This window comes from Zonotrichia albicollis, chromosome 2 (assembly GCF_047830755.1).
Source record: "Zonotrichia albicollis isolate bZonAlb1 chromosome 2, bZonAlb1.hap1, whole genome shotgun sequence".
Classification (NCBI taxonomy): Eukaryota; Metazoa; Chordata; class Aves; order Passeriformes; family Passerellidae; genus Zonotrichia; species Zonotrichia albicollis.
The window spans coordinates 66,740,644-66,765,649 of record NC_133820.1 but is presented as its reverse complement, the minus strand read 5'-3'; the positions used below and the strand labels follow the sequence as shown (position 1 = coordinate 66,765,649).

General features: G+C 42.8%; 2 protein-coding genes across 4 annotated transcripts; one reads left to right on the top strand and one right to left on the bottom strand.

Moving 5' to 3' along the window:
- Positions 1 to 204: 204 nt before the first annotated feature.
- SPRYD7 (SPRY domain containing 7) lies at positions 205 to 10,226 on the bottom strand. Its single transcript, XM_074535411.1, has 5 exons — positions 10,066 to 10,226; positions 8,725 to 8,841; positions 5,661 to 5,827; positions 3,941 to 4,043; positions 205 to 1,445 (listed from the first exon to the last, which is right to left on the bottom strand). Exons 1-5 carry the CDS (start codon positions 10,169 to 10,171, stop codon positions 1,348 to 1,350), a joined length of 591 nt encoding a protein of 196 aa, XP_074391512.1. The 5' UTR covers positions 10,172 to 10,226; the 3' UTR covers positions 205 to 1,347.
- Positions 10,227 to 17,285: 7,059 nt separating this feature from the next.
- On the top strand, positions 17,286 to 24,859 carry TRIM13 (tripartite motif containing 13). Of its 3 annotated transcripts, none has more exons than XM_005482397.4 (2): positions 17,286 to 17,575; positions 22,559 to 24,859. In XM_005482397.4, the coding sequence occupies exon 2, from the start codon at positions 22,562 to 22,564 to the stop codon at positions 23,789 to 23,791; it is 1,230 nt and encodes a 409-aa protein (XP_005482454.2). In that variant the 5' UTR covers positions 17,286 to 17,575; positions 22,559 to 22,561; the 3' UTR covers positions 23,792 to 24,859. The 3 variants fall into 3 exon arrangements, with proteins under 3 accessions (XP_005482454.2, XP_005482453.2, XP_014119454.2); XM_005482396.3 differs by lacking the exon at positions 17,286 to 17,575 and adding an exon at positions 17,582 to 17,742; XM_014263979.3 differs by lacking the exon at positions 17,286 to 17,575 and adding an exon at positions 17,769 to 18,263.
- The last annotated feature ends 147 nt before the right edge of the window (positions 24,860 to 25,006 follow it).

The window sequence follows — 25,006 nt, the reverse complement described above, 5'->3', positions numbered from 1 at the left end:
GTTTTAGGATTTAGACTTTATTTCTCATTATCCTACTTTGATTTGAGGAGACTTCAAAAGGAAATTATAAAATTGCACTCTAATTTCCTGAGGTTTACACCATAATGCTGACAAGGTTGAAAAGTTCTACCCAATACTGTCACGTGACAGCAAGGCTAAAAGGAAGGAAAACACGGGCCACAGAGTTAAGACAAATGTAGTAAATTCTAAGGTGAAAGACTTTGAGAAAGCTGTTTGTATTTGAAAATTTCATAATAAGGTTAATATCTAAAAATATTTAAATAAAATCATTTATGCAAACACATTAACCCAGGAAAAGCCAAAACCAAAACACAAACATTCAGTATGAAGATTTTTTTTTTACAATAAAAATTCTTCTAGGAAGTATATTAAATATGACAAGAGGAGGAAAAAATAGCATCTCACAATGTATATTCAAGGGCATTACATTTTAGAACAATGTCTTAGCCGTTTATACATGATTCATGAAGAAATTAAATATGCTATTCCATAAGAGAATAATCTAATTTACAGTTTAGATGTAAGGCTTCACCATAACATCTCATACCCTTCACCTGGATCTTTGCTTACCCAACCTGAGTGACCTGTACTTACTCTCTTACCAGAGCACGGTGGTCCTCAAACACACAGGTAGTGTTCAGGTTTACTTAAGGTTCAACAAAAAAGTATTACTAGAAAATATTCTATTATTTTTTTAGTCACAATAAAAGCAAAATAAAAGCTAAAAGAAACAGTTAAGTTGTATTTGCTGGTCTAAGATTGAGGGAATGGATTAACCTACACCTTGCCAAAAACCAAGTATCTAGCAAGTATCTAGCTGCTAGTTATGTCATTGTATTGTTAGTCATTGTGCACAACTGGGAGGACACCACAATTCCAAATCACAGACTACAAACACAATGCATCCTTTAAAAAAATTACATAATTTCTGTGAGAAAACAGCTGGGGGAAAAAAATCATTACAACTATCCATCTCCATAGCTATCATATCTGTAAGAACTATATGCCTTACAGAGCTCCAGTTTATCCAAAATACTGAATATACTACTGAAAACAGCAATATCCCTAGTCTCCTTATGCATCAAGTACAAATCAGAGAAAAACACTGCCTCAAAATGCTCATTTTTAACCACAAAACAATGCCAGAAAACTCTTATTTGGACAGCAACACATTTACCTGGTCTTGCAGTTAACGTATTTATTCTGCAGACAACAGTCACAAGTACTTACTAAAAATACAGATATGTTTCCTAAAAGTAAAGTGAGGCTTCAAGATGACAAAGCTTTTGTAACAGTGCAGGGTGCAAATTCTCAGTATGAAGACATTCAGAAGATTTGTTGCTCAAAGAGGATCTTTTCAAACCCAGGTGGAGGTGTATGATAAAATTCACTGAACTGACAATCCAGAATGGCACTGTCATCAACTGCAGAGGAGAACCAAAAATAAGGAATTAGAGAAGGAACACTAACAGTTTGATCCTCTTTTAAACCATCTTAATAACCTGTAGACTGTGCTCAAACCACAAAGAATTTCTTCAATACACCCATTACATATACACAATTAAAATAAATCTCTTCAATGAATTTGGTAAGGTCTTAAGCCAGGAGAGCAAACCATCTCTCTTTTCTGCTGTTTACTCAGTAATGGTTCCTCAGTGAAGTCAATGAGAATGTCTAATTTCACTAGGAGTGTTAGCAGAGCTTCAGGCTTCAGGCTATTGATTCCAAATTTTCGACTCCATTTCTCCAGAAATCTACAGACTAAGGCTGCTACCAGATAAACCTTGCAGGGATGTCACCTCTTCACGTGCATATTTTTCTGTTCCTAATTCTGTTGGAGTTTCACTTGTCTACAGTGGCTTTCTGGAGGTTTACAAGGTTTCACCATGTCTGCAGCAGTGGTATCAAACCATCAGTTTTGGCATATGATCCAAAGACAGCTTCTTTGACTGCTTCTTGAAATTGGAAGTTATTGTGTTTTTTTTTTTTTTACAGAACTTCTCCCTGGTTTTGACCCCCTGCATAATCTACCCACCTACAACAGTACTTTCAATGTAGAATATAAAAAAGAAACTGATGAGTATTTTCAGAGCAACACTTTTGTGTACTTCACTAGCAAATTGAAACACCCACCTAGTCAGAAAAGCAAGGTCTGTTTCAAAGACAACTTCTGAGATGAATGTGGCAGAACATCAACATTAGTTTAACCAAGAAAAGGTTCATCTCCATATTTTGGAACTTAACTATCTCAGAGACAAGGTTGGAATTCTTCCCCCTAGGCTTTGTGAAAACTTCTATCAGTGTGTTTGTGCAGTTCTCTAGTACTTACACAGTGTTTATGTCTTGCTTCCATTAAAGTGCCTGAGGTACAGCTGCTGTAGGGAATAACCTTTAAGTTCATTTTTTTGTTTTATCTTCTCAAGCTTGACACTGTGTTTGCCTGATCTGCCACCTTCCTCTTAAAAAGATATCTATAGTTCTAGTCTGAATAGAGTAAATGTTTGAGAAACTCTCTTCTGTATAGCCAAATCCTTCCACAGGACTAGAAGTTCACATTAAATTAAGGACACTTGAAGTTTATACCAAATAAGTAGTGTAAAAAAACAACCTGCGGGCTTCAAGTTATAGCTACATGTAGGAGACATGATAATTATAATGAAATTATGCCCACTTGTGGAAGAAGACCCAAAGAGCCTGGCAATAAATGCAGGTCACTGCATTCTCCAGGCATGGAACTTCTTGAGTCAGAGAAAAAAGATGAACAGTAGGCTAACATGCCACCGAGTATTTTCTGAAAGCAACCTTCGTTCTTCATGCTGGGTAAGACCCCTACCAAAAGACAGGAGGATGCAGCCACCCAGTAACTCGGCTGCTGCTGACGATGATGAAGGTTTTGCACGAGGAGCTACCACCATAGCATTTTAGCGGCGCCCTCACGTGGCTGAAGGACACATCACAGCCTGACCACGTACAACCATTCCGCCCTCAGGGCTTGGGAGCAAGGGATTCACCAGCCACATTCATAGACTTCAAAGAGTCTACAACACATCTGGTGTGTTTTCTTCCTGTTCATAAAATTCCGTATCAGTCAAAATGTATCAAGATATAAATGGGAACATGCCAACAGTTCGTTAGGAGCCCACCATGAATTAAAAATTATCCCTATCATGCAGCTAAGGGTTATCCTTACAACCAAAATTATTTTGGCTGCTATTTAAATGAGGCTCAGATAAACTGAAGATGGAGCTCCTGGAGCAGGTCCAGAGGATGGTGATGAAGACGATGAAGGGACTGGAGCACCTCTCCTATGAAAAATGGCTGAGGGAGCTGGGTCTGCTCAGTCTCAACAGGAGATGACTGAGAAGGGACCTCACCAATATCTATGAGTATCTGAAAGGAAGAAGCCAAAAGGGTGGATCCAGGCACTGCTCAGTGGTGCAGAGCAATAGGACAAGCAGCAAAGAGCAGAAACTGCACAGGAAGTTCAAGAAAACACAAACAACAATTCCATTGGTATGGAACACGTGGCATTTATGAAGTATGGGAAATTAAAAGGCATAAATATCAAGCTTCACGGATAAATCAGATTAACCCACAAGTCTGCTATCTGCTTAATTTTTTTTTTTTACCTGGCAACTTTTAGACTGAGTGCAGCAACTCCCCAGCTTGCTGGATGTGGACACTATAAGCAGTGAGTAAGCAGTGCTCTTTTTCCTATTAAGCAGCATTAAAAATGAGTCAAAAATATTATTTTATAATTTCCTAGGTTTAAATTTTCAGGTAATTAATTGTTGTAGTTGCCAAGAATAGATGATTGATGTGTGTTACATTTAAATCAGAAGAATACACAGCTCACAAAACAGAACTGGAATGAAAATATCTTCCATAATGTGAAACAGTTTGAAAATCTCTGACTTACCATAGACCACTGGATAGACAGTCCCCCTGATTCCAGAAGCTGGGCAATGCATGTTCTTTCCATTTAAATATACATTTAATTCTACATGGTCATATGTAATGCCCTACAAAGTACAGAAAATTAACAAAAAAAAAGCATCAACAAGTTTATACACATAAGACTGCTACTTAGCTTTCTTAGCCATAGGCAGATTTTAACACCGTTACGCAAACCACAGCATCCTAGAAAATCTCACTTGACATATCCTGCCAAGGACTAGAAGTTAATAAGTGACCAGTAACCTCTGTATTTTCAAATACTCAGGATTCCTTAGTGCCCATTCCAACTGGGATGCAGCACAGTACTGCACAATACACTCCACATCTTACTGAGTTAACAGAACAAATTTCCAAACTTCACCACATTAAAGAAACACAAGATGTTCAGTGATTTTGAGTATGAGAAGGAGTATTGCAATCTTCTTGTTTGTACCTTCTCCCTGTAATAACTTTAATAAATAATGATGCCAGGAACCAAGTTCACCCTTCCATACCTCCATATGGAAACCTCTCTCAGCTCATTTACTCTGCTGGCAGCAGCAGACCGTGGTTTCACACACAACGCTATAAATATGCTGACCACAGGGCAGAAGGCAAACACTAACAAGATAGTAACTTACTCATCTGTTAGCTAAAGGACTTTCCTCACTGCTTTGGTATGTCTGACTGTGACAATTTGTGAGCTCATGCAGGACTTCAAAAATTTGTTTTCATGACAGAACAAAATAACTTGATACTTATGGAAATGAGGAAGTTAGCAGTAACACATCAGTTGTGTTTTTTGTGATTAGCTGAAGCTGTTCAGATCATACTAGTTCAGGAAAGCCTGAAACAAACTGCAACCCTTCAAAAAATAATTTCAGAAGGGGATTAAAAGACCAGTATTGTATCTGAGGGTTAAGGGTGGAGTTATCACCCCTAGCTGTTTGCAGCTTCTAAAGATGGCATTTCTAACCATGGCTATAGAGAGGCAAGTTACCCAGTGTGAAAAAGTAGGGGGGATAAATGGTCTCAATTTCATTGCATTGCTCTCATGTATTTTTGAAAATACCTAAAAGGACATGGAGAAAATGACAGTACTAGAAAACCAACACTTTGAACAAAGTCACTTAAGGATGTTTTGAGAAACCTGAAATAGTAAGGTACAAAAAATTAAAATTTTCCCTCAATCATTTTTCCAGGGAACATTATCCCCCCTCCCCACTCAATATCCCCTACAAACTACAAAAGTGTGGCTAAAAATACAATTAATTTATCACCCAGGACCCATCTCTGCCCTGCTCTGTCTTTCTAATCATTAACCAGTTAGCTAAGGGTTCTTGAGTTCAGCTAGGCATGGTGCATAGACGTGTAATGCATTCCAGCACATTATTTGTTCAGGCAGATCCCATCTCAAACAACATAAGATCCTTGTGATGGGAATTGTCAGTCAGGTAGATACTGAAATAGAGCACCAGAAACTAATTCTCAAACCCTGGTCAAGTCCATCCCTAATTAGGAACCTATCAATACCAACAATGAAGTCCACCCATGTCCAGGCTGCTGATTCATTCAGAGATAACAGGAATTTATATCCCAGCACTTTCCAAACTGAAAGATGCAAACTGAACAATTTGGCTTAAAACAGAGCTGTAAATAAGAGGCATTTAGGTGAGAAAGTAAGAAAGCCTTAAGAAACTCACCACCACATCACCCTCCTGAGGAAGGCTGTTTGCTGGTAGCCTATTTTTCTCCTCATTGTTATAGTAGAGAGCTCCATCATTTCTTATCACCAGACTGTGGACATCTCGACCAAGTGGAATTTGATTCAAGTTTGCTTTCTGGGTTGCAACTCCTATACCCCAAATCCCTAAAATGTGATATTAACACAGTAAGAAAAAAAACATGTTATTTTGAAGACTGACTGAAGCAGGACAGCATAAAGAATTTGTTTTCTAACTAATGCCATGATGGTACTACCAGTAGATATCTGCTATTGTGGGTTAGCTCTGGCAGCTAAGCACCATGCAACCAGTCATTCTCTTCCCCCAGCCCACTCAGGCCCTTGTGGAATGGAGAAAGAGAAAAGGAAGAGTAAAACCAAGAAAACTTGTGGCTACAGATAGAAATTGTTTAATAAGTAAAGCAGAAGTTAAAGAGACAAGACAAAAGTGATGCAATGGCAATCACTCACCACCTCCCAGGGATAGACTGATGCCCAGCCAATTCCCAAGTAAAAGATGGCTAATCTCCCTAAATCCCCTCCTCTCCCATTTATTCCTGAACAAGACAGGTGCTATGTGGTATGGAATATCTTGTTGGCTATTTTGGGTCATCCACCTGATTCTATCCCCTCACAAGCTCTTATGCAACCCCAATCGTACTCACTGGAGGGGCAGAGTGAGAAACAGACAAGGTTTTGGTGCTGTGCAAGCCCTGCTCAGCAATTGCTAAAGTATTAGTGTGTTACCAGTATTCTTTTGTTATCAGTATTGCTTTGGTGACAAATCTAAAACACACAACCACAGGATACAAGATAATTAACCCCATCCTGAGCAGACCCAGCACAAGTAGCCACAGGAAACTGAAGACAAACAGCATCTATCTTGAAAATGAAGGATCTCTGAGAAAGAGAATTGTAACCACTCCGCTTAACTTTCACCCCCAGAAAAATATTGAATACAAACTCTGAGGCTGTAGGTGGATACAAAAATTAAATCCAACTAGCATGGATTTGTAAACAACAAATTTTCCTTTTTCAGCTAGTTAGACCAGTCTTATGGAAAAAAAGAAAGTGTTAATATTACAGACCTAGATTTGGTAATAATTTTGAAACTCATACAACACTGAAATAGAAAAATGATGAAAACATGGTCTAGACAGTTACAGCAATATGAAGGCACGAGTGGTTAGAAAACTATTCCAGGATTACTCATCAGTAGCACCCTGTCAAATCAAAAAAGATGACTCAAGCGGGGTTTGAGGTTTTGCATTGAATGCACAAGGTCAGATACTGCTGTGTATTACCATCAATTACTTGCATAACATGACAATGTGTTGATGAAACGTGCTGCCAATCCCAGCCTGGCAGGACTGCAAGCTCTTGAGAGGTTTAAAGTGACTAACTAGTTAGAGATAAAGCAAGTGCATCTGTTTTTATTTAAATATGAAGAAGAGCAGGTAAGTAGGAACAGTAAGTGGCACAAATACAGCAGTGGCTTGGTAAGCAGTTCACAGACCACTTGCTGAGTGTGAGTGTGCTCTACTGATGTGGAAAACTTCTGGATGTGTGGCATGTATGAAACAGATGAAGTAATCTACTGCTGCTGCAGCAGAACATCCATTTTAAGCACTGTACCTCAAGATAAATTAGGCTGACTAAAGATATTGTAGAAGAAACAACAAAATCAATCAAAAGTGTAAAAATTTTATCTATAAGGTGATAATGAAAAAAAAAACCAACAAACTGGGACTTTTTAGTCTAGAGAAGACTAAAATGAGGCAAATATGTAAAAAACTTATTTTCAAAAGATGAAACTGTAGAATAATTTATTCTAACAGCAAGAATGAAAAAGTAAGAGCGTGATTCGACTTCAAAAACTTTACAATAGTCAGGGTGACCCCACAGATAACCTCTAATTGACTGTGCAGGGATAAAGTAAATCTTAGATTTCCAGAAGTAAGTCTTCCACAGTTCTCCTGCCTTGGGGCACAGGAATAGAGGAAAAAAGGCTCACAGGAACCAGGAGAGTTTATCTCCCATGTTTCTCAAGTGTTAAGAACATGGATAGACTATCTGTCTGAATAATGACCATAGATGAACAACACCTGCAATGGATTCCTCCCAAAAAAAAGGATAACAAAACTGCCAAGTTGAATTGGATATGGGCTTACATGTAGCTCAAAACTAACCAGCTAGCTGGACTGCAAGGTGTTGTGGGCAGATCTGTGTACATGCTGCCTGCACTCTGACCCACCTGAGGGCAAACAATTCTTATCCAAGAAGTTTCAGCATCAAGCTCCAGCTGACACATAAGGCCTGCCTCAGGACTAACACTTCCCTTCTTCTTCCCTCCCCACATACACTTCAGGAAAGCACAGCTTCATTTTCACAGTGTCTGCTAGCAGCTTGTAAAAATACAGGCTGACTTTTCATGCCAGAATGCAGGCAAGCCTGGAGTGCTCTCTGTAGTAGTGAAGCTGACTGTATTTGTAGGAGCAAATAAAGTAACAAGGTGCTGACAGGCTCCTCTGGATAAGGCAGTGTCAGAGTAAGTGCTACACAATTGATCTGAGGAGTAAAAGGTAGCACAAGGAGTGTTACCTTTGCTTGGGCGAACTGTGCCTGCTAAGTGCAAATGAGGGTAGACAAATAGATACAAATATCACTGCATAAACTGCACTCCTTAAAAAATACTCCATAGCTACAGTGTTTTATGTGGTCATAAGCATTTATTGAGGAAAAATAATTTCTAAAATATGCCACCTGAAAAACATGCCTATAACAGCATACAGAACAATGTGGGGGCTTAGTATTTCCACTCCTTCAGTAATACCCCTACTATTATTTTTAATATTTTAGAGTCAGAATTAAAAAAGAAAAGAAAGAAATTTCCTTTCACACAGTAACTTACAAATCTCTCTAACGTTCACAAGTTCAAGGATGCAATTAGAAACATGCATGTGCTGAGCTTTTGAGATACTGCCACCAGCAGGCAATATAACACACCTCCCAAGTTTAAAGTTGTGTATTTTTTGCTGACTAACCTGTGGACTGGATTTTAAACTCAAAATAACTCTTGTTCTGATGCAAAGGTGCATTTGCTAAGCATCCTCCTGTGCCACATATTCTTCTGCCATTTTTAACAATGACGACATCCGTTCCTGCAAATAGAAAAAAAGAAACCCACAGAACTTCAAAACATTTTTAGAAACCTGAAAGCAGCCCTCAAAAGCCCTAAATATTGAGACCAGGATTTGTTACTTCTGCCCCAAGTAAAAGCTTTATTAGTCTGTGAGAAATATGATGATGGGCCGTGCTTTGAAGCAAGAGAAGGAAGGTTGTTTACAGGCTAGTTCATCTTTCCACTAGGGTTTATTTATTTAAAATCTATAAGCTGATCTAATTTTCACCTCTTGGGCTTTATGGCACCATGCTGATTACCACCTTTGCTTTAGCCACATCAAAAGCATAACTTACAATTTAGTCAGAAAGGGTTCACTGTGAGACCAAAGCCCTGTACTCTGTTCTCTAACATCCGAAAAAAAGCATTCTGCAACAAGAAGGAAAAGCATATCGGGTAGAAATGATTGATGATGGAATTGCAAGGTGTTTAGTTAGTCTCTGAAATATTAGAAATGTGCCTGCCAATACAGAGAGGAAAAAAATCTCTGCTAAGCTTTCCTTCTCCATTGGAGCACTTCATGGCCAAGCACACGGGAGGCTGTGGCTAACAATTGTGCCCGAGCACCGGACCGCACCTATTCCTCCCCAGCTCTCTCCCGGCTCTGCTGCTGCTGGCCCAGATCCCCTCTGTCCTCAGCAAAGCCCAGGCACGGTTCTGCGGACAGCTCACGCTAAGGGTAATCCCCAAAAGAGCAGCAGGGTAAGACTCTGCACGGCCTGGCTCCTTCTCCATCTCCACTGCCGTAACTGGAGGTGGAGTGAGTCTCCCGCCCTGGAGATGTTTAAGGAAAGGCTGGATGTGGCATTAAGTGCCCTGGTCCGGCTGACGTGGTGGCGTTGGGGCACAGGTGGGACCCGATGACCGCAGAACTCTTTTCCAGCCTCACCGATCCCGCGGTTCTGCGAGCTCAGCCCCTCGGCTCTGAACCAGCCGTGCCCACCCTGCCACGGCAGCCCCGCCGAGCAGCCTGCCGCCCTCGGCCTCCTCACGCACTCACTGCGCCCACCAACTTCAGTTAAACACGAACTGCTTCAAACCACACCCAAACCACGCTTCCTCGGTTTAAAAACCTGCCAATTCCTGCTAAAGAAGCAGCCCCAAGGCGACTTTCCCAGCGGTTACCCCCCGTGCCGTGCTCCGAGGCTGCGGCCCTGCCTGTCAGGGAGCCGCCCGCCGGCGGCAGCGCCCCTGCCCCGCTCACCCATGCGCTGCGTGTCCAGGTGCACGGCCGGCATCTCCTTGAGCGGGATGTGCCCGGCGCCGCCATCCCGGCACCAGGAGAAGCAGCAGAACACGGAGGCGGCCATGGCCGGCCGCACCCCCCGCACGGCGCAGGCGCAACGGCCGCCGCCGCACTGCCCCGCCCCGCCCCGCCGCGACATGGCGGGCGGGGAGCGCCGCGCTGAGCGCGGGCTAAAGTGAAATTAAATTAAATTAGGGGGGAAAAAAAAATCAACACTAGCGTCCCGTCCTTCCTCTGGAAATGAAAATCTAGTGGACAACGAGTGCAACTGCTGATCTTTTTTTCCCGCAGCTGTCGCCGTGGCGTGAGGCGGCCGGCGCAGCCTCCTAAAGGACGTATTGTACGTATGGACATACATATAAAGTATCTATGCATAATGTACATGCATAAATGTATCTATGCATATATACATATATAAAAAAAGAGGGCACTGATTATGATGGGCAGGTGGTAGGTATGGCATCAGCGAACCTCACCCGTGGGAAGGGACTCCTTCATGGAAATTTACTGCTCAGTTATTCCTGGCACCAAGCAACAAGAACCCCGTTTATTTTATGTCCTTTTTCATTTTTTCCCCCTCCACCTTTCTCTTTTTTAATTTTTGTAAAACTCAGATGTGGCTGACTGAAATGAAAGGTTCACACAACCGGGCCTGCAGGTGCAGCTGTGAGTTGCGCTCTCTCCTTCTTTTCCAGACCTCTGCCCTTCCATCTCCGAGTCTTAATCCCGAGTGTTTGAAGAAGTACACTTTGCTCCTAGAGTACTTCTTCATGTGCTCAAAACCTCTCCTAAATTTACTCAAATTCAACTGCCATGACTGCTGCACTGTGCTGTCACTGCACTTATTATTTTGTTTTGAGGCCAGCTTTGTGTCCCTCTCGCAGAGGTAGAATACATACCCCCTAATAAAAAAGCTGTAACATATCTTGTGGTCTCTGGGTTACATGAGCATTTCCATGTCTATTTCTGCATTCATATTGCACACACAGCATCCAGAGCAGGACCCACAAACTGGGCTCCAACAAACACAGTAAATATTGATAACATGGCTGTGGAAGCCTACCTGTGCCCACTTCACATTTTTATTTATCTACAGAAAAATATAAAATAAATGTGGCATGGGCTGCTGACGTAGAATGTTTTGCAGATAGCAGGTAATTTTATTATTTTCATCTGAAGGCTTCTTTATCTCCAAACCAGTTTGGAGTGAAATTGTTTCTCATTATTTCAATGTATTATTATGTGGCATTTCACCTAGAAGGCTCCTCCTTTTATTACACTATGAAGTATGATGTAAGTAATGTAACCCATGTGGTACTATGTTATCTGTCTTGTGGGGGCCAGGGGGTTAATCCAGATATTCAGAAATCCTTGTTAAAATAAACTTTCATAGCCACAAATCTCTTACTGGTCTGGATGGGCTGTATCAGTCATACTTACCCCCTTTTACTTGAAACATGAGGTGAAGTGCTGTCTTTCTCAAAATCGTGCCTAAAACCAATCTGATTTTAAGAGCAGCTTTAAAATGTTCTTCCTTTTTTTTATTGTACTTACTGTTACAGCCCATAAACATTTGGGGTCAAGAGCTCACTTCCTTAAAATATGCCAAATGGGATTAGTCTTGAACTTCCAAGAAGTAAATATTAGGTGGAAACTGATGTTTATTTATTTCATATGGAGGGCATCGGGATTCTTACTGGTAGCTTGTTGTTCACAAATTTAGTCTCATTTAAGTCACTGTGGGATTTTTATTGCCTGTGGGTTTGTTACAGTAAATGCTAAAAGATAGACGTTAATATAGTTTTAAAAATAAAAAAAAAAAAGAAAATGAAAACTTAGCTAGAGATTTAAGCTCTAAATGACTTTCTTGAAGGATGAGGTGAACAGTTGCAGCAAGATAGCACTGTATTTGTAAATGTGCTTGTCAGGCTGTTTATAGTGTGTGAGCACCAAAAGCTTTACAGTGCACAAAGAAGTGCCCCAAAGAAATGAAGATCTTGCCTTCAATATTTGGAAGTATAATTGTGCTTGGTAATCAAGGGTTAATTCAGCTTCTGCCTTACTTGAATGTTCATTTCTTTCACTTGGGGTGGCCAAGTATTTTAGACCCTCCCACACTGGATGCAAAATTAATGCTCAGCATGCCTAGACATGTTTGCTGCTTGCAGTGTTTTAACTTTATTTCCTCGAACAGTAGCAGCAGAAACATTTTGTCTGGGAACCATGCTAGTAGAACACAACCACTCCCATCCATTTCACAAATGCAGACTTATTTGGAGGACCTGCTGAAGGAAAATGATGGTCATTGATTTGTTTTATTCTCTGGCTTAGAGCTTCATTCACGAAATACAACTGTCTCTCATTAGCCCTGCAAAGTACATCTACTGGCTTCAGACAAGTATGTTTCAGAAAGGTTCCCTGATATGCCAAATTTGCAGAAGAGGGCAGCTCTCTCCCATTGTGGCAGCACACGTTACAACAGTGTAATATATGACTAATCTGTTCTCAGAGAAATAATTCCTCTTTGTCCTGCAAGTAGAAACCAATCGGACTTGCTTCTCCGCTGCCGTGTGCTTTGTGGAGGCATTAACACCTGTGAAAACCAATGTAAAAAAGTAGTTATTATGTATGTTGGAATGGATTTAGTAATGTCTCCATGCAACTTGCACAGAAGTAAATGATGGTGTAGGACTGGAAAATCAAGGTTTGTTTATTGAAAGCAGTCCTTCCACTCCCAGGGTCAGGTCTGTGGTTTGGAAGATGATACAGACAAGATCTCAGATGAAAAACAGGTTGTGCTTGTACTTTTGAAATCTTCACCGTAATGAAGTTCTTGTGAGGATTAACTTTCTGTAGGAACTCCTCTGTTTTACACAGTTAATCTGACACTTGCCAAATCATAGAAGAAATTACATATGGAAATTAATTTTGTTCCTCCTTGTTCTCTTTGTTTTGGAGGTCATTTCTCCTTTCCTCTTTATGCAATACAAGCAAAACCCACTGGAGCAGAGCTTTGATCTATAGGCAGTCCCAAACCTCATTAAAACTGACAGGGACGCTGGCCATGCTTTGTTCAGGAAGGAGCAATTGAGTTCTTTTATGGCATAAGATAGCTAAAAACGAGAAACTGCTGCCCGTGGCACAGGGGTGCAAGGCCAAGTGGTGCTAAGATGAGCTAATTTGTATGAGCAAGCACTAATTTGGGGAAAGTCAGGGAGACTTTTCTAGGGACTGCTTGTGAGTGCAGCAGCAAGAGCACAGATTGGTTGCAGCTGTGTTTGCCTGTGTGCATGTCCGGGACCGGAAACACCACGCAAGAGCCAGCAGACAGTGGGAGAAGCAGTGGTGTATGGCCCTGAGAAAAAGCCAAGGGACAGCTTCTTCTGGGCAAGCATCCTGGCTGGAGCAGCAAACTTGGACTGCTGTACAGTTCTCCCTCCCATTTGCTTCCTCTGCGTGCAAGGAAATGGGACGTGGCTGTACATTCTTTGTAAATAAATAGGATTTCGCTAAGGAGCTGACTGAATTCATCATCGATTCCCCCCCACGTCCCTCTGCAGAAAAATCTGGCAAAGTGCTGAATATTAGTTAACTCTGTAGGTCAAAGTTCTGTATGCAAAACTACAGAGCTTTTCAGGACTGCTAAAATAGTCAGCAGAGACCCTGCAGATATCAAGGCAGACTCTGAAATTCAGACCTCAAAACAGCAGTTGATCATTTCAGTTGCTGATGATCCTTCATCCAATTAAAAATGGATTTTTAATGCCTAGTATTTCTACAATCCATATTAAAAGTAGCTTTTATGGAACAATAACAAGAAACTGCTTTCTCTGATCCCTTGTTTGGAATGTTTAATATAGTCCAGATGTATCTGTTGAAAAGAAATGTAGTTAGATACAGTATAGTTGTGAAACATTTATATATCAGTAAGGTGTTTGATACGTGGAGCTGTTTTGAATAATTTATTTATTTGTGTTACCTTGCGGTAGCTTCTTATCAAGCTGCTCTAGGCTCTTGCAGATTCATGTCCATATTTAGGTACCCACAGTGACTACATTATCCACCTCAGATTGAGAGTATGCTTACCCCAGCACAGCTGAATAAAGGAGAGTCCTTCAAGAAGTCTCTGTCCTGAAGCTGGAGTGTATTCTGTGTGTCTGACACCTCTGTAATGGGAATTGAAGCCTTAGTGGGAAGGCAGGTTTGCAGCCAAGGCTAAGACTGTAAAATGCCCTCAACTCACCTCTTTTCCTGGAGCTTCACCCCAGGAGACAATTAAAATCCAACAGGTCTTTGGTTCAGAGGTGCTTCACTGATGTGGAATACAAATTTGGGAGGAAAAAAATGCTGCTTTTAACTCCAGCTATATTTATCAATCAGTTCTCCTCCAGCAAAGCACAGCGGGTGCCTGGAGCCTGGAATGAGCAGCTGGTGTGGCCGAGGGCAAGGCTGTGTTACTTTTGGCAGCAGTGCTGGCAATAGCTGGCTGGAAGCATTTGTGAAATTATGGCCTGTGGGGGCACTTCTGGTTTATGCTGACGTGTGTGCAGGCTGCCACCAAAACAGGCCCTCTCACTGGCTCATCCTGGCACTGGTGTTTGTTCGGCTGCAGGATCAGCTGGCTGCCAAAATTGATCCTGCTTGAAACTGCTTTTCTTTTTCTTCTTTTTTTTTTTTTTTTTTTCTTTTTTTTGTTAGCTTTCAGCTCTGTTGGCAAGCTGATCTGGCTTAACATGTGGCTGCATGAGTGTTGTAGCCAGAAGAGAGGAGGCCTCAGGAAAGCATGACTAAGGAAAGGGGAAAGGAAGGAATGATGACTTTTGCCAGTAGCACAGTCTTGTCTTGGCTTAACACCCCCGAGAATCTGCCTGTCAGGGTAGAGTTACCTGTTACAACCAGAGTCACGTTAATGGCTTGCTGCCACTGGATGAGGAAAATCTTACTCCTCTTTTCTTAGCTCTTCTGACGTTAGACCTGGTGATTGTCTAATCTTGTGTTGGGCTGATTTAAGTTGTTGAATCAGCACAAAACTCACCTCAACAAAGAGAAGGGAATAACGTTCTGCTGACTGAGTGGGTGGAATCAGCTCAGTAGAGCATCTGCAGAGGCTGGCAGAGCTGGGATAGACAAGGGGAGTAGTAGCTGTCAGCTCTGGGGTCGCTGACTGAACCACAACTCAAAGCTTCAGTCTCAGAAATTTCCTGGCATAGTGTTTATTAGAAGAGCCATGATCTGGGTTCTCTCTGTAGTTTAAAGATGACAGTAGATTAATGCCCTTTGTCTTACAAAAAATATGGTGCTTGTCTTGAAAATCTGGAAATTACCCTTATTGTATAATTCCTTCCAAATTTCTACCCCTGTATTTTCAACCCTCCCATAACTAAGTGGCATTTATCCTAACACCTCCTTTCAAGCTGTCCCTCTCCTTTGAGCCTAGATTTCCCTTGGCTTTGTTTATGTATTACTCCACAGATCTACAAATGTTCTTTTCCATCAGCCAGAGCTTTTTTTCTGAAGCTTCCACAACCAGCCTTTGATGCTGCCTTGGGAAGACACTGTGCTCTTGGATGCAGGAATGCAAGCTCATAAACAAACTGCTACTGAAAGTGCTGCTATTGAAGCTGAGTGAAAAAGTATAGAAAGATGGACTTGTAAGTGTGCAAAACAGTTGTGTGTGACTCAGTCAGATAAGAAATAGAAGAGTAACCAAATTCTATTTGATTATGCTCAGGACAGCCGTGAGACACTTAAGTAGAGTGCTGGCTAGGCAATGTTTCTGTGCACCAAGCACAGAAACCCTACTGTATGTTTGCCCAGAAGTTTAAGCTTTCCTCTTTGACAGAAGAAATCAAAGGCAAGGAGGAACAAGAACATTTTCAAGTGGACCTAATGAAGAGGCATTATCCCAGGTGAGCAGGCAATCACTCTTCCACCTATTCAGCTCCTTCGACATTCATAAGGAGACCAGCCCAAAGAACAAATAGAAAATAAAACATACTCTAAAAATATATTGGGGGAAAATGTTATACAGAAAATATATGGAAATAATGAGTAAGAAATCTAAAATGCCATGTTGTTGTTAATCTTTAACCATAAAATTACAGTGAAGATTAATAGGACCCAGAAATTTTTGATATAAAAGTGGCTGTTGAGTAAGTGTAGACAAGGAGTACTCAGCAAATGTAAATGCACAAGCACTGGGATATCAGTTGGAAGCAGCTTAGGTGGCTGAGGGAAACTGCCTGGAATTACTTGTTTTTAATAAGCAGCAAACAAGATGCTGGACAATTGGAAACAAGCAGGCTATTGAAATACATCAGAAGGTCTCAGTTGCTTTTGTGCTGCAACTCTACCTGCTGGGGCTGTTCTCCAGTGGATAGTGGAAGAAATGCCTCAGTGTGTAAGCACTCTGAAAGGGATTTTCAAAAATGCTTGTCCCTGGTCAAACTGTTGCCATTGAGTTCAGCTGAACAGGCAGGCCAGCTTGGGTGGGGCAGCAAGGAGAGAAGGTGAGGAGTAACTGATTGCAGTGGACTGGGGAAGCATAACCTCGTAATTCAGTAACGTTATTGAATGGCTTTTAAGATCCAGATTCCTAAATAATGAGAAGAAATATGTCAGATGTGCAAGGGAGCTTCATTTGATAAGAATACAATTTGTGATGTTCCTTGAGTGAGTAGTCCTGGAGGTGAAGTCTCCCCTGTGCTGATGAGTGACGGGACTGCAATAGGTGCAGAGTAGGGGAGTGGGTGCAGAGGCAGAGTATGTACATATGAGAACAGCTTTTGATGTAGTATTTCACAAAGTCTAACTTGAAAATAAGTTCAGTTTTACTTTGATGTGAGACCTGTTCTGTTAACTGAGAACTATCAGAACTGCAAAAGAGATACCCAACACAAAGGTCCTCTGACATCTCAGCACTTCCAGATTCAGTTTCGTAGTCCTGTAACTAGAATGCTCTTTCAAGTAGACATGGGATCTCTTCTGCTCCATTTCCCTGGGACTCGTCAGTGTTTTATGGAAAAGCTGCACTGGTTTTACAGGCCACGTGAAATCTCGAAGAGATTCACCAGCTGGAAACGGTATAACCAGTGTGTTCAAGCAAATAAGAATGAATCACTCTCCTTTTATGAAGCACATAAGGCTATCTGTCTCAAATTATGTTTTCTTTTAATAAGTGCTTTCGGAAGGTGGCAGATCCCCAGCAGGATTGTCACCCAGCAGCGCCCCTCCTTAGGCTGTGCAACGTGCGCCTGTGAGCTGCAGGCTCAAGTGCAATTTAACAGAGTTAACAAACAACAGAACCCCGTATATATCTCGGCGGAGGCACAGGCTGCAGCCTCGGCCGCCGCCGCAGGCAAGCAGCATCCACCGTCGGCCCTCTCCCGGCAGCTCCGGAGGCCTTCCCGGCCGCTCGCAGGCAAACGGAGGAAGGGAAGAGCCGCAGCAGCTCCTACCCCGGGCCAAGGTGGGTGGGACGGCGGGGCAGCAGCTCCCGGCCGGTGGCTCCGGCGGGGCGGGAGCGGCGGGCCCGGAAGGCGGGCGGCGGCCGGGGCGGGAGCGCGGCGAGCAGAGCGAGTGACCGAGGCGGCCGGGCCCCCGCCTGCCCGGAGCCCCGCGGCCCCGGCTGCCATGGTGAGTAGCGGGGCCCGCGGGCGGCAGGACGGGCGGGCGCGGCCGGGTTAGCGCAGGCCGCGGCTTTGTGAGAGGCGGCGGGGGACGCCGAGGCCGGAGCGCGGGTAGCGCTGGCGGCCGCCATGCCCGCTGTGCTTGGCGGACCGGTAGGGCCTCCCTGCCCCGGGCTGCGGTGCCCGGCAGAGCGCTGAGACCCCCGCGGAGGCCAGGGCCGGCGGCTGGCTGCGGTGCCGTCGTTTAGGGGCGATTCCCCGCTGGAATTGGAGAGGGGAGCTGTAACCAGGAGCGGCGAGGGAACCTCTGCCAGGTCGAGGGACAATGGGGGTGAGCGCGGGGCCTGCGTTGGGGCAGCCCCTGCGCTCGACAGACCGGCCAGCCCTGGGGGTGAAACGGTGTTCGCAGGGCTGTGAATGCACCGAGCGCAGATCGCTTATTTCTTCCGGCCTTCCTGCCGTTGGAGACTCTGGACATGTTGGATCTGCCTGGTGCTCCTGGAAAAACCTTTGGCCATGAAATACCAGGTTTGAAGCATGGGCAATTTACCCAGGTGTTTTTGGCTGTCTGGATAGCAGCCTTCCAGTAGCTGAAAGGGGTCTACAGGGAAGCCAGAGAGGGACTCTCCATCGGGAACTATAGTGACAGAACAAGGAGTGATGTGTACAAACTGAAAGACGGGAAATTTTGTTTAGATATTGGGAAGAAATTTTTTACTGCAGGAGCAGTGACACTGGAACAGGTTGCCCAGGGAGGTTGTGGATGCCTCAGTCCTGGCAGTGTTCAGGGCCAGATTGGGTAAGACCTTTGGCAACCTGGTCTAGTGGTTGATGTCCCAGCCCATGGCAGGGGGAGTTGGGACTAGATAATCTTCAAAGTCCTTTTCAGTCCCTTAACATTCTATGATCCTGTGTTGCCTACTGCTCATGGAGATCAGGTGTTCCCCAATAAAATGGATACAATGACCCTCCGTTAGATTGCAGTTTCTCTTAGTGGAGTGACCAGGGTTAAGATCATAGCTGCTGGAAGGAGGATCTTCCATCTCCCTTCCCCTCTCTGTGGGACTCTTTTTAGGGCTGATTCAACACACCATTCTGACAGAAGGCTGCTGAAATTGCTCATAGGGGTCCTGACACTGACCAGGGTCCTTGCCAAGGAAGGGAGATGTGACCTCTCCTGACTAGCTCAACTGCTTGTAGAAATGTAGCTTCACTTGGTCAAGTCTCATTTAGAACAGTTACACGCCATTGCAGGAATCTTTTTGGTTGTTTTGAAGCCTGGTGAAATTCTGGTTTCACTTTCAGCATGCTGCTGGCTGATAAACCCAACTTCTGTGCTGAGAAGCATGCTAAATGAATTTTTGTCTGGTGTGTGGTTGTTATTGCTTTTATGGTTTGGTATTGCTTGTCATTCTTCTTCCTAATGATAAAACTGTGCAAGTTGCTGTTTCTGATGAGTGACATCTGTTGGGTTTGTACCCAGAGATGCTTTTGGTCTGTGTGCTACAAGTGGGGAATTCCAGGGCCGCCCAAACCTGGGTCAGACATTACACAGAGAAATTCCCAGTGGAAAAGTTGAAATCATCACACAAATACCAGGTTGCTAAGGGATGTTTCAATCCACAGACAATTTACTGTCTGAAATTAAAGAAGACGGAAGTTAATCTGTCCAACCAGTCATACAGGTCTTCAGTATTTTTGGTTTGGCATTTCTGGTGTTGTAAGAGGGGGAGGGGGGAAAGTTTGTAGACCTGCCCATTTATTTTTTAAAAAAGTGTTTTTAATGATGTTGTACAAAGGTTATGAAATTGTTATATTTATGAAGCATAATTATGTAATTCAGTAAGTGGGGTTGAAATGCAGCAGGACAGTTTTAGTTGGATTATGAAGACTTTTTGTGTATTTTTTTGTATTTTTAGGAGTGTGAAAATCTTCAATGTTTGTCCTGCAATTTTGATGGAAAGTGTTACAGTAAGCATTTTCTGCATTGGTTTGCAGTCCTTGCTGTCAAGCATGCAAAGTTGCTTTTCCAGCTCCCTAACTGGGAAGTAAAATCTTCCCTGGTAAAGGAGATGGACCAGAGCAAATATTTTCTGTCCTGTGCATTTCCATTTACTAAGAGATGGAAAACTGTCATTTTAGTTTTGTAGTTATTATCCTCTTAGCACATGAGCAGAACTGATCTTTGTGTTGCTACTGTGGCTAAAAGCTATGAGTACAAGTTGGAAAGAGAGAGCTGCTCACAAAAAGGAAGATTCAAGAGTGGAGGGATGAAATTACCATCTTCCTGTCATCCCATTATTTTTAGCACTAGGAAAAAGATGGAAGAGAAATGTTGCTTTGAGAGCATGAAAGGTGCTTCAAAACTACATTCTCCTCACAGAAAATGAGGTTTTTGAATGGGATCTGTGGGCTTACAGGAAACCCATTAGTTAGGTTTATTAGATCTTTTCTCTGGGACTTTTTCCTCAGTTGTAGTGGTGGCTTCTTCTGCCTCCTGACTTTAGTTCTGAGTAAAAAAGCTGGCAACATTTCCAAAGTCTTTTTCATATTTCTATATTTCTATAGAAATATAGAAAATATATTTCTATATTTTCCAGCAAGCACAGAAAATATATGGGGGGCATAAGTACATAAGCATGGTTGTCTCAAGCATTCTGACTGTCGTGCTGTCACAGGAAAGTTGGGATTGGGAGGGAGGGTCCTGCTGAGGCAGGGAAGAGCTGTTGTGAGCCAGCTTCCCTTTCATTGCTGGGCTTGTTGGTCGGCCTGGAGGCTCATGGTCAGTGTGCCTGCAGCAAGAGAAGGGCCAAGTCCTGGGCACCTCACTAAAGGGGGCTCCCAGCCCCCCCCTCATTTCCTGAAGGGCTCTAAGGGCTCACTGTGCGTGTGCCAGCAGCAGCAAATGGCACAAAAAAATGAAGGGATGTGCCCTAGGGAAACTTTAAAAGGGAAGGATTGGTCCCAGGCTTTTGTTGATCCCACATCTGGACCGGACATAGTGGCAGGACCAATATGGGATCTAAGGACTGGTGGTCTTTTTCCTTCACTTTCTCTATTTTCCCTTTTTACTCTCTCCTCTCTTGTTCTATCCCAGCAATTGGATTTTACCCCTTGCTCTGTGATGAAGTTTGCTGGGAGAGTGGGGAGCTTGGTAAAGTTCATTGTAAAAGTCAAGAGCTTGTCAGCCAACACTTCTACAACTAAATAGCAGGATGGCTGTGGGAGTTAAGGTGGCTGTATAATAAAGGATAAGAGTTCCCTGACACTGGACTGCTGTCTTTGTTCAGCCCACTGAGAAGTCCTACTGAATTTTCAGGTTGTGACAATCCCTCCTTCTCACTTGGAAAGCATGGGGGGTTTGCTTACACTTCCCAAGAATAGCTTTTATTGTGAAGTCTTACTGGGACCATTGGTCCTTTTGTGAAGGAAAGTCAGGACTGACCTCACTTTTCTTCCTGATAGTGAACTTTGCTTTCCTTGGGTCAGTACTATTGTTTTTATTACTCTCCTTGTCTCCTGTGCAGCGTGGATCTGCCCTTGCAGCTCTGTTCTTGGCTCCCATGTTTTCCACTTCATATTTCTTTGAGGGGACAGAAACCTTAGAAATTACATCAAAACTAATTAACAGCTCATTCACATGCCTTGATGTCACAGCAGTACTTGCAGTACTTTGATGCACTTTTCTGTGATGTCTTTCAATTTATAAGAGGAATTTTATTACATATATATGAATAAATGTTGTGTAATACGGAAGGAATTTATGCAAGGGAAGCATCTTTCTAATTATAGCTCAAAACAAAGTGTATGAGAGCTTTGGATGATACAGACTGTCACCTACTTTGGTCTTTATTGTCTATTTGTTTTCTTAGAGCATGCTGTAAGTTACAAGGTGTCTGCATCTGAGAACTTGGCTTTAGTTAGAGGTGGGGGAGGGCAGCGCGCTGGGTCCTTTCACTGAGACTTTCCAGTAGGAAGGATTACATGATAAATATTCTTCCTGTAGGTTCTCTCCACAGAAAGAAATTCCTGGGGTGTGAATGCTGTGAGAATGGGATTGGAAATAGAGATTGCAGATGAGCAGAAATGTTTCACAATTTTGTTTCATGATGAGTTATCAAGGATTATGGGCAGCTGTTGTTTGAAGTTGTTTGAAGTATTTTGACTTGGTGCTGAATGGCTCAATAGTAGCACATGCAGTTGGTTATTTAAAAATACTGCAGGAGCAAGAGAAACGCTAATTCTTAAAGTGAGTGGTGACTCTCCTTTGGCCTTGCAGGTAGAGCAAAAAGACACATTATGTATTCTGTAGCAGCAGAAACACTGCAACAGGGCTTTTTCAGTCACTTTTAGTATTGTCTACAGTACCAGTGCGTGGGGTTGAAACTGGAAGCTTTGGATGAGTGGAGCAAGTAGAAAGTAATCAAATCTTAGCAGACTATAATGGCTGTGTAGCTTCTGTGCAAATCCCATTTCTGTGTATTGCATCAGCAAGGAAAGATGTAAGTCTTGCACTGTTCCTGTGAGTACATGAGTTATGTTCTTTAAGAATCCTTGGTGGGATTGGCAAGTGTTCTTTTCCAGCATTTCTAGTTGAGAGTCCAAAAAATGATTCTGCCTGAGCATTGCACCATTCTTGTGCCTGCCATTTGCTGGCCAGGCTGCAAAAACCCAGCTGAGGCTCTGTCTTAAGGATTCTGGAGGAAAAAATATATCCTTTTCTCACTGAAACATGTCTCAGATGGAAATTGGTCTTTGTATGGTCTCCTTGAGGGAGAAATATGTTTTTTAAGTTCTGTTACCATCTTTTTTCTCTTTCCTAGGACATGATGGAGCTCTTAGAGGAAGATCTGACCTGTCCCATTTGCTGTAGCCTGTTTGACGATCCTCGTGTCCTGCCCTGTTCACACAATTTCTGCAGAAAGTGTCTGGAAGGAATTCTTGAGGGAAATGTGCGGAATGTGCTTTGGAGGCCATCCCCTTTCAAGTGCCCCACATGCAGAAAGGAGACTCCTGTCACTGGAGTCAACAGCTTGCAGGTCAACTATTCCCTGAAAGGCATCGTGGAGAAGTACAACAAAATCAAAGTAACTCCAAAAATGCCTGTGTGCAAAGTGCACAGCGGGCAACCCCTTAACATTTTTTGCAGGACAGACATGCAGCTGATCTGTGGGGTTTGTGCCACCCGTGGTGACCACACAAAGCATGTTTTCTGTTCCATTGAAGAAGCTTATTCCCAGGAGAAGCGGGCTTTTGAAACCTTGTTTCAGGGCTTTGAAACTTGGCGTTGTGGAGATGCCCTCTCACGGCTGGATACCTTAGAGACCAGCAAGAGGAAAGCTCTGCAGATGCTGACGAAAGATTCTGACAAAGTGAAGGAGTTCTTTGAGAAGCTGCAGCACACGCTGGAGCAGAAGAGAAATGAGATTCTGTCTGACTTTGAGACCATGAAGCTTGCAGTGATGCAGGCCTACGATCCGGAAATCAATAAACTGAACACCATTCTGCAAGAGCAGCGGATGGCTTTTAACATTGCAGAGGCCTTCAAAGATGTGTCCGAGCCCATTATATTTCTGCAGCAGATGCAGGAGTTCAGGGAAAAAATCAAGGTGCTTAAAGAAACCCCTTTACCTTGTTCCACTGTGGACATCAGTCCCACAATGAAGAGCTTTGATACCAGCCAGTGGAATGGAATAAAGCTTGTTGATGTGGACAAACTTTCCTTGCCTCAGGAAAGCAACACTTTCAAATTCAAGATTCCCTCGGTCTTTTCACGCAGATTTATAGTGAACTCTCTTATTTTCTTGCTCATTCTTGCTGTCACCAGAATGTCCTTTGTGGAGTCGGTCATTGACAATCTCCAGTGCTGGAAATCTCAGTTCCTTACAATTTGCTTGTCCTGTTTGGCAGATACCATGGAGATAGCAGATCATGCAGTCTTTTACTGGGAACAGATGACAGATGGAGCTTCACTCTTAAGAGAAAAGTGTAAAAACTATACGTTGGTTGTACTGGATAACGTTGCACAGTTTGTGTGCAAATATAAACTGTTGTGAAGTGTCTGCTGGAATATAAGAACTAAGAGAGATTTGGGAAAAAACATGGAACTTCTTAAATTAATTGGTCTTTTCAGACTTCATTGAAACATTCTAAGATTCAAAATGATTCCAAAACATTCATAATGTTCCCATAGTTTGAGTACTGCTAAACCAGAAAATGAAATGGAGCTTTGAAAAACATTTTGTGGATTCTTCTTTCAGTGGTGATTATGGGAATATTACTCACTGTAAATCATTTTCCTTACCAAAATATGGGGCCAAACTGTATTTTTAGTTTGATGTTAATGTAATTGTAGAATAAGGTAAAAGATTGTAGTTTTAAAAAAATTCTAACTGGGAGATGGTTTGGAAAGAGGAAGAAGAGTTGTGACTGAGGTGAGCACTGTGCTGACAGGTTTGCTGAGGACTGCCCTTCCACTGCAAAATGCAGCGTGCATCATTCATATTCTGGAACTAGCTTCTATCTGACAATGTTACTTCTCTCTGAAATAGCTATATGTTTTGGTTTGGTTTTGTGGGGTATCTTTTTGTATAACCAAATACTGTAATTACCCTGTGCATTCAGATTACATGTCCTATACAAAAATATTTCTTCAGGACAAGCATAAATTCTAGAGGTAATAATAAGAACAATCTACAGGATGGTATGTGCTTTGCAGAGAGTTCATACTTTGCAGTTTACTTTTCCAGCATCAAATTGTTGGGGTAGCTGGGCTGTTTTGTTAGACCCATGTTTCTCTGGAGCCACGCTTTCTTAAAGACTGGCCTTAACATAAAGAACTTAGTGCAGTGAAAGGCACGCAGGGGTCTGCCACAGGAAGGCAGCCTGGGCTCTAACCCTGCAGAGGTGGCAAGTAAAACAGCTGCTCTCCTGTCCCTCTCTGCCTCTCCAGATTGCAGTTCCAAAAGCCGGGAAAAATGATTGCATGATTCCTGGAACAGGTTATGTGATGCAGCAGGTGTATGGATGTTGGTGGTGTTTGAAGAACCTTGTATAGGTTCTTGTGCTGTTGCTGTATTTTGTATCTTGTTTGAGGAGCTAATTGAATTTTCTGGTTGTATTGACTTGGCCTTAGATACAGTGATTTAAAGGGAACCTTAAGCTTGAGTTCTCTGAAGTGCCCTTCTTCCAGAGCATACGGTACTGAAATGTCTTGCCTGAAGCACATTTAACCTCTTTTTGCAGTGGTAGTGTGAACAGCAGTGTATAGA

Bases quoted from the DNA above. Each gene is read 5' to 3' on its own strand.
- SPRYD7 (XM_074535411.1), bottom strand. From the start codon at position 10,171: ATGGCCGCCTCCGTGTTCTGCTGCTTCTCCTGGTGCCGGGATGGCGGC. The intron at 4,044-5,660 runs GTGAGTTTCTTA...TGTACTTTGTAG, and splicing joins CTCAGGAGGGTGATGTGGTG to GGCATTACATATGACCATGT. The intron at 1,446-3,940 runs GTAAGTCAGAGA...TCTCCTCTGCAG, and splicing joins TGTCTATCCAGTGGTCTATG to TTGATGACAGTGCCATTCTG.
- TRIM13 (XM_014263979.3), top strand. From the start codon at position 18,153: ATGCACCGAGCGCAGATCGCTTATTTCTTCCGGCCTTCCTGCCGTTGG. The intron at 18,264-22,558 runs GTTTGAAGCATG...TCTCTTTCCTAG, and splicing joins CTTTGGCCATGAAATACCAG to GACATGATGGAGCTCTTAGA.